At 37.4% G+C, this 9111-nt stretch overlaps 1 protein-coding gene across 1 annotated transcript; it reads right to left on the reverse strand.

Annotated features, from left to right (window-relative positions):
* Positions 1-958: 958 nt before the first annotated feature.
* LOC149162012 (anthocyanin synthase-like) lies at positions 959-2626 on the reverse strand. The gene is made up of 3 exons (XM_089437116.1): positions 1964-2626; positions 1517-1844; positions 959-1436 (listed from the first exon to the last, which is right to left on the reverse strand). The coding sequence occupies exons 1-3, from the start codon at positions 2461-2463 to the stop codon at positions 1179-1181; spliced, it is 1086 nt and encodes a 361-aa protein (XP_089293242.1). The 5' UTR covers positions 2464-2626; the 3' UTR covers positions 959-1178.
* Between the last annotated feature and the right edge of the window lie 6485 nt (positions 2627-9111).

Genomic DNA, 9111 nt, shown 5'->3' on the forward strand with positions numbered 1-9111 from the left:
GAACGAATTCTCATGAGCTCCATAGTGAAACAGGTTGTTGGGCAGTTCCTAAAACGCCATGGAAGGAAAGGATCTGCCATATATGTAAGAATAGGAACATCGAGGATGAAAACCACTTCCTTTTAGAGTGCCCCGCGTATAACCACATTAGATCTCAGTTTCACAATCTTTGTTACAATACTGACCTTCCTAGCCTTTTACAATGTCAAAATTATAGTGAGCTCGGGAGGCTTCTCTCCAAGCTTTTTGAGCATGGGAATAAAATCTTAAATCAAAATAGATAATTTGTTTCTTTAGGTCCGATAGACCATTATTTGGTCTCAGCGGACGCTAACCATCATCATCATCATCATCATAGAATTTGGTAATAAGATAATTTTATATACATGTCTATGACACATGATTATTCTTGAGATTAATAATTGTTATATTTTTCCATATTATTAGAGAATCAATTTCTTATTTAATAATTATATATTTTAATTAATTTTTATATTTTGATTTTTTTAAAATTTGATAATATTATTTTGAATAAAATTATAATTTTTTATTATTTAAATAGTATTTTTAAATTTTTAAATAAATTTAATCCAAAAAAATCAATACACTTTATCATTCTTTAAACACTTGCATTATCATTATTGAATACTTCCATTATCATACTTAAAATATACCGCTTATACAACTTAACCAACGAATATACTCGAAGGTAAAAAAATAAAACACAACTTCATTAATATGTATATAGTCATCTCCTTGCTGCTGGTTGACAAAAACAGAGAAAATATACTTAGCCACTGTTGGATCTTCACCGACAATGAAAAAATCAACTTAAAAATACAAACCTGAGCAAAAATGAAATGGAAATTTCTAGCAATTCATGGGATAGAATATACCAGTACCTAGAACATATATCATAAATGAAAAAATCAACCTAAAGATAAAACCTTGCCCAAAATGAAGTGGAAAATTTTAGTAATTTATTAGATAGAACATACTATATCAACAATAGCATTGCACTGCACTAGAAACATCCCACTGATCTCAAAAGAAATACCACATCTGACAATCTAAATAATTATATCGGCCGCTTGAAAAAGTAAGTCGCACTTCAACAACCCACCAGCAGAAAGTATCATCTAACAGTAACCGTCTCAGGTCGTAGCCCTGCCCAGCATTTAAGTAGACTGGTTCAGTTTCTTGGCTGCCTCGGCCTCCGCCTGGGCTTGGGCCTTCTTGAACAGCTTATGATCGGTGTGCTGTTGGAAGGTTTTCGCCGGAAACAATGGAGGGTTGTTCTCGTCCACCACTTCCTTCATGGGTCCGATTAGGGCGTCTTTCGGGGGATCGCAGAACACCGCCCATGAAATCCTCACCTTCTCTTTATTCACCAGCCCTCTGTGCAGCCCGCTCGTGAATTGCCCGTTGCTCAAAATCTGATGATTGGCAATTAAACATTATTTATGAAATGGAATAAACAATGAAATGATAAAGTGAAATTGGATTCATGGGGTACCTCGACTTGGTCACCAATGTGAACGAGGATGGCGCCGGGAATGCATTTGGCGGTGACCCATTTGCCGTCTTTGAAGAGCTGAAGGCCGGGCACCATGTTATGCAGAAGAAATGTGAGCGCGCTTATGTCGGTGTGTGCCTCCACTCCGAGAGCGAGCTCCGGTTGTGGACAGCGGGGATAGTAATTTATTTTCAATTGCATTTCCAGATTTTCACCGCCGAGCACTCGCTCCATTCTGTCTTCCTCCACGCCCAGATCCAACGAAAGCGTTCTCAGCATCTTGGTCACAAGTTTCCGTATCTCCCGACCGTAGGCGTCTGTCACCTCGCTGCAATGTATTCATAAACCATAAATCAATTACTGCAATATACTCATTAACCATAAATAAATTACTTGTAAATTAAATTATAAGAATATGTGAAAAAGAGAGATAAGAGATATAAATACATGTATTCTTGGGGGTGTTTAGGCCAGGTGGTCATGTCTCTGCGGTGTTCAGGCCATAGCAGGTGGAAATAGTAGTCCTCCCATTCAAGCTGACCGCTGGCGTTGTTGGCGAGCTTGGAGCCGTACCCCGCTATCTTCCCCGCTGCATGGTCGTTCGCGTACTTCTCTTTCTCCTCAACTGGGAGATCGAAGAACGCCTTCCCCGCTGCCTGAAGTCGCTCTATCAGAGTCTCAGATATTCCGTGGTTCAGCAACTGCATGACCCCCCACTCTCTGCTCGCCTTCGCCACCTGACGCCCGATCTCCTTCTTGACCTCCTCGTCGGCAGAATCCCATCCGGCAACGTCCACCACTGGAATCTGCGGGCCTTTGTCCTCAACTGCTCCTCCTTTCAAGTTGAGAACGCAGTCGGTGGGTCTCTCCTCCACCGGTCTCACGTACTCGGGAGGAATCGCAGCCAGGCCGCTCAATGCCAGGCTCTCCACTCTCGCTGGTGCCATGATGACAGACCAGTTGGAAACTACTCTATCGGATTCACCGAACAAGAAAGTGGAAAAGGCTCAGATCAACAGTGCTCTGCATTCACCGAACAAGAAAGTGGAAAAGACTCAGATCGACGGGGATCTGCGGCATGTATATATCGCGTGGCTCTGAGTTGCAGTTAAGTGGGCCGGTGGTGTTTAAATAGCCTAATTTAATAAGAGTTAAATGCACTGCGAACTCATAGTCTCTGGGGTTGTTGATAGGTTGAATTTCCAGCTACCATTCCACGAGTGAGGTAGCTGTATCTATCCTCCCTTCTGGATACAGCGGAACATGAGCAGAGGAGGTTGAAGAAGAGCAGTTGGCTCGTGACACGTGAGCAGGTACACCTGTTCGTCTTATCTACTTTTTGCACAGTACAGTGCCGACTTTATTTTTTATTCTCTTATAAATTTGAATTAATTATTCTTTAAAATGATAAACGACGCTGGTTCAACGTGAACCAGACTGCAAAAAAAATCAGTGTTTGCGAAAATCCTTCATTTAAAATCGCTTTCTTCATCATCGAGGACCGTAGGTCGATTGACTTGTGTGGAGTTTAAAAATCGCCTTCTAAATCATCGAGGTCAGTAGGTGGTTTGATTTGTGTGGAGTCTAGTGGTTTTCGAGTAAGGAATTAGAAGTTAGGTTTCTATGATAATCAATTTTTGTTAATTTTCTTCTAGGAAATAATAATTAAAAAAAATTAGGTAAGGAAAAACATCTAGTTTTATATTATATAAAAAACATCCAGAATTTCCGACACCATCCAGGGGACAATCTTTGTGAATGAGTAATATGACAATAAATCTCTTTAGCAGATATATTATCCATCGAGGTCCTACCGTTCCATATGAGAGTGTCGTCTCCATCCCTAAACATGATGCCCCATCCAGTCACAGGGGACAATCTTTGTGAATGAGTAATATGACAATAAATCTCTTTAGCAGATATATTATCCATCGAGGTCCTACCATTCCACATGAGAGTGTCGTCTCCATCCCTAAACATGATGCCCATGCCATATAAGTTATCAATATATGCATCCCAAATATCCACCATAGATGCCATAAATCCCAGTGATTCGCATTTAATTCAGATTGGATACAAACCCATTGGATCATCATTAGACCACAACTAGTAAAGGTGGGTACTCCCCAAGTCATGTAAGTTTAGGATTATCTCCCTAGGAAAATATGTGATTACTTTGAAAACCCTAAATTGGATCCAAACCAATTGGCATTGAATTGTGTTTAACCATATTAAATACAAATACAATTAGAGATATATAGAATATAAAACCAAAACCTTTTATGAATATAAAATGTAAACAAAAGATGAATCATTAGAAACTTATGTGATTTGAGGGCCATATCTAATTATACAAAACAAAAGGTGAATCATTAGAAACTTATGTGATTTGAGGGCCATATCTAATTATACAAAACAAAAGGTGAATCATTAGAAACTTATGTGATTTGAGGGCCATATCTAATTATACCAATGATGAGATTATGAGGTCAGTAATTGTAGTTGGAAATATTTTATGGAACAAAAGATAATATTTTGTGAGACAATCAATATGACTATTGCATTATTGCAAATACATCTATACACCAATATATAAGGATTAGAACTACAAGGGACTATTGCATTGTTGCAAATACATCTATACACTAATATATAAGGATTAGAACTACAAGGGTGGAACCAAGCCAAAATCAAGATCTAATAACCATGGACAGGTAAAGGTGGGTACTCCCCAAGTCATGTAAGTTTAGGATGATCTCCCTAGGAAAATATGTGATTACCTTGAAAACCCTGAATTGGATCCAAACCAATTTCCACATCTGCACCTGAACCAATATTCCATCAAATATTTCCAAGTAGACAATGTTTAAGTTTCATGAAGCCATTCCATATGTATGAGCAATTTTCTATGGATCCAACATCTTTTTTTATCCAAGCTTGTAGTGTATGTTCCTTTAAATATATCTATGAAATGATATGTTTCCATAAACTAGACCCAAAATAGCTCGTCAGAAGCTCTTTATATTCAATTCCCATCAAACTCTCTCCAAATATTTTAACCCCCAACTTACCTTATATTTCCACTGAGAGAACCTCCAATCAAACCAAATGGATATTGTCTTGTCCATGAGCACTAGACCATATAAAATGCAAGATAATGGAGTTGAATTATTTTATGACATGTTTGGGGAGCAGGTATAAGTACATCAAGTATACATAGATGCTCTGTAAAATCGATTGTGAAAGAGTCAATCTTCCATCGATTGACAACCATCTATGATCCCATGACACCAATCTAACTTCATACTTCTTTTCTAACCATTTTCAACCCATAATTTTATGTCGATTGATTTCAAATTAAAACCGAGTTATTTCAAGCTGCCATCCAGGTAAAAAACATCAAAAAAAAGAGAGGATGTTATCTCATATATCTATGAATGGTCCTCTGAGGCATGGATGAGCATAGACTTTTTCTTATTCATGTACAACCTCGAAGCATCCCCAAAATTATTAATGATTAGAAGGAGGTGTGCCCATTGGGCCAAAGATACCTGTCCAAATATAAGAACATCATCAACAAATATAAGATGGGAAAAAAAGGTCTTCCTTGTGACCATTATACCAAAAAATATACCCCTATGTCTGGCCTCTAATATCTACCTGCTCAATCCATTAATAAATAGAAGGAATAATAAACGGGATAGGGAGAATCCTTGCCACAAACCCCAAGAAGCTTTGAAAAAAGGAAATGACACACCATTTATCAACACAACATAATTAACCAAAGTTATGCACGCCATAATCCATTCCACAACCCCAACCGAGAGCCCAATTTTATGTAGGATCATTATGAGATATGTCCAATCAACACAATCATATGCTTTGTGTAAATCCAACTTTAATATTAAAGCCTCCAACCTACAAGCCTTGATGGAATGTATACCTCCTATGTAATGTCCATGACATACTGTATCTTCTTATTATTTAGAAAGCCAAACTGTTCATAAGAGATATAGCAAGAGAGCTTATCTTTTATATGAGAAGCAATAATATTAGATATCATCTTATATGTGTTGTTGCATAATGAAATAGGATAAAAATCTAGGAATGTGGAGGCATTAGAAGTCTTAGGGATGAGAGTAATAAATGTCGAGTTTAAGGAACTCAAAATCTTGCAACCAATCCTTGCTTCCTCCGCCATCATTGGTAAATCATGACCCAAGATATCCAAGAAGTTTATATAAATATTTCCAAAATCCATTCGTCGAGCATGGGACATTGTCCTCATAAGATGATTTGAGAACATATATGATCTCTTCCATCGAGATAGGGCCTCCAACAACCCTGTCATCTTCCTCATAGAACTTTTGGGGATAAGATTGGATAAAATCAAAAAATTGTCGATATCAATCCTGATCTATCCCAAAAAAGTCCCCATAAAAGCTAACAACTTCCTTATGTAAGTCTTGCATATTGGTGATTTATTTCCCTTCACCATCCAATAATTCCCATATAGTGTTCATATGTCGCATATGAGAAGAAAATTGGTGAAATAATTTGGTGTTTTTATCACCAGCTTCGATCTAGGTCACATTGTTATTCAATCTCCATGTTTCTTCTTGAATCCACAATCTAAGACATTGCATGCTTCAAGTCCCATGATCAAAGCCTGATACTTCTTAGATAAAAACCTGGAACGATAAGGGCCATATAACTTTGTCATGTCCTTTTCAATGTCCCTCAATTTTTCTCTTTGACACTACTTTTTTTTAACTTTCTCAACATCAAACCGCCTTTTTAAAGTAATAAATTTATCACCAACATACCCCATCCAAGGGTTCCCCTCAAAAAAATGCATAAAACTCCATGTTTGTCACACAAGATGAAAAAAATACTGGTCACCAAGCCATGTGTGATTAAATTTGAATGGGATTTCCCCACCAAATACAATCTCCCTTCCACTGTAAAAAAATCGGAGAGTGTCAAGGAAGTTGGGCAGGGGATACCCATTATTTCATATATCCCATTTCCACCAAATTTTCGTGTATTAAGAAACAATCCAACTACTTAGCAATACTATTTGGACCCGATCGTCTATTCTGCCAAGTTGTAATTAGTGGGCATGAAGGGATGTCCACGAGGAAATTATTGTCGATAAGTTCCTTGAAAAAAGGTCCGAAAGGATCCATTCTGCCTCTAGACCCTCATACTTCAACACCAAAGATCATAAGGTTCAAGTCTCCTTCCACAATAAGTGATCCAATCTACAGTAAGCCACACTTATCCAACATATTCTAGAATTCCATTCTGGAATCATATGGAGCGTAGGCATTTAGGATATGGATCCTCCTCGGAAATCCCCTAATTAAACTTATCACTAGAATACCTGCAAATATTTTGAAAGCTAGGAAGTCAACTAGTAAAGATTCCACAAGGAAACCAAACCCCCAAAGAATCAATTTGCATCAGTAGAGAAGATATTCCATCGGGGACGTATATTGAGAAAATAAGATCGTGCTTTGTCACCCTCCACCATAGTCTCTTGAATCAAGATGATCACAAGAGATACATAATTTATAAGGTGTTTTAGGGAATTTCTTTTAGGGGCATCACAAAGACCATTAATATTGAGGGACATAATATTCATGTTGGGGAAATATGAACATGAAATTTATCTCTAAGGGCCCACATATTAGAATCATGTAGTATGGAAACCTCATGTAGGTCTAGTTTTTCCAACATATTTAAAGATATATAATATTGAATCGAAACCTACAAAGGAGTCAAATTGATGTGACCCTTCCTTTTCCAGTGAATAGTGATGTTCATCGTAGATTTTGGGTTGATCCAAGGGCATGGTGTGTAACACCCTCCTCCCACACTTACCCAAGCTTACCGATCCACCGACGTAAATATGTGATGAAGAGTTACTATGATATGACTCAACCTCCTAGGTACAGTTAAGGAAGTGGAATCGACAAACCAAAACCAAGCTAACCTTCCTCGAGATCTCTAGAATCCTTGGGAGCTAACCAACCACTCCATGTGCCCAACCCCTGAGTTAACTTGTTTTTTCATTGACCTGGGCTCTCAGTCGCTCCAATGATGTAACAACCCTGGATTATCATATAATAAAATTAATAAAGGAAAAATAAGACCAAAGCCATGGGACACGTATTCCACGTTGAATGTTGGGCAAGCATCCTAGTGGGCATCACTTGTATTATGGCTAAGGGGAAATTGGCAAAGCCTTTGAAAAGGAAAGACATTATTGACATTTATTTTATGAGAATAAAGGAAAATAGGAAAAAAAGGGAGGTGAAAGGTCACAAGTTGCATGTGAGGAGGAAATTGAAAAAAAATAAAGGAAAAATGAAGAAATTAGAGGCATTAATAATAAAATGACATCACAACATTAGTTTGGGGTATTTTTTCAGTTGAGTTTTGGAATTGATTCAGAGAGGAGAAGAGCACCAATAGAAGGAAAGCAGTCAAGCAAAGGAAGGACAATGAAAACAAAGGAAGGACAAGGAAAGTACTTGAAAGCAAGAATAAAGCAGTTTCATTAGGAATACTTGCAGGTAACATATGCATGTAGGATTCCCTAGCTAGTTTTGGCATGCATGACACATGCATGTGTGTATTTGGTTCATTTGTTGTCATTGGCATGGGTTTTTCATAGTTTGACAAAAACCATGCATAATTTATAATGTTACAAAAACTAACTAACTGACATGTAACCGAAACTAACTAACTCACTAAATGTTACATAACATAATTATTAAGTTCACCCATAATTTAACTGTTAAATAACATAAGCACTCCAACTAGATTTCATTTAGCAATGCCTCAAAAAATTCTTCAAGAATTTCATCGCTACAAGTTAATCCACTTGAGAATTCAATCAAATTTAACTACAACAAAAATTTAGGGTTATTTTTGTTATCATCATGTTCAGCGAATGAATGACACTTAGATGCAGGTAAATAATGCAGGTGTCAATTTTTATACTGGCTCGAGCAACTCAGTGGAATATGCAGAGACTGTGATGACAAACAAATTATTATGGTACTAAAAGAATGACAAAGTCTATGCTTCCTCTTATGAAACCTTCCTCAACAAGGCCACCACTTCCCACAAATACATTACTTATGAAGGCCACCACAAGGGTGCATAATTATACAATATCCAGTTATTTAACCACCTACAACATGAAAGACCAATTAATTGACTATTTTTCCATTGTAGAAAGCTATAGAACAAGACCTCACTTTTGTAGATTATTTCCCAACCATGAGGAACCCTCTCACATCACAATCTTGTATGTCTCCTAGTCAAACATGTCTGAGGCATAGAAGGTAGGGTTTGGAGCAAAGTGGTAAGAACAAAAATAAACTAGAATGTGTTACAACCCCATCTGGAGAAGCCACAATTACTACACCTCTACCATGAGACAATGAAATTACAACTCTAGAAGCTACAATAACCCCAAAAGCAACTACAATTATGAGAGTTGTAGTTGTAGAATACAATTTTGCAACTCAAATATCCACATAATACCCTGGTGTTCCAATTGAATAAGAAATACTCAAGGT

This window comes from Pinus tabuliformis, chromosome 5_2 (assembly GCF_031772625.1).
Source record: "Pinus tabuliformis cultivar Carrire ecotype Pingquan chromosome 5_2, CPIR1, whole genome shotgun sequence".
Classification (NCBI taxonomy): domain Eukaryota; kingdom Viridiplantae; phylum Streptophyta; class Pinopsida; order Pinales; family Pinaceae; genus Pinus; species Pinus tabuliformis.

What these genes read in the sequence shown, in the direction of transcription:
- LOC149162012 (XM_089437116.1), bottom strand. Translation starts at nt 2,463, where the DNA reads ATGGCACCAGCGAGAGTGGAGAGCCTGGCATTGAGCGGCCTGGCTGCG. An exon ending in AAACACCCCCAAGAATACAT is followed by an intron (nt 1,845 to 1,963) that starts GTATTTATATCT and finishes AATACATTGCAG; the next exon opens with CGAGGTGACAGACGCCTACG. An exon ending in ACATTGGTGACCAAGTCGAG is followed by an intron (nt 1,437 to 1,516) that starts GTACCCCATGAA and finishes GCCAATCATCAG; the next exon opens with ATTTTGAGCAACGGGCAATT.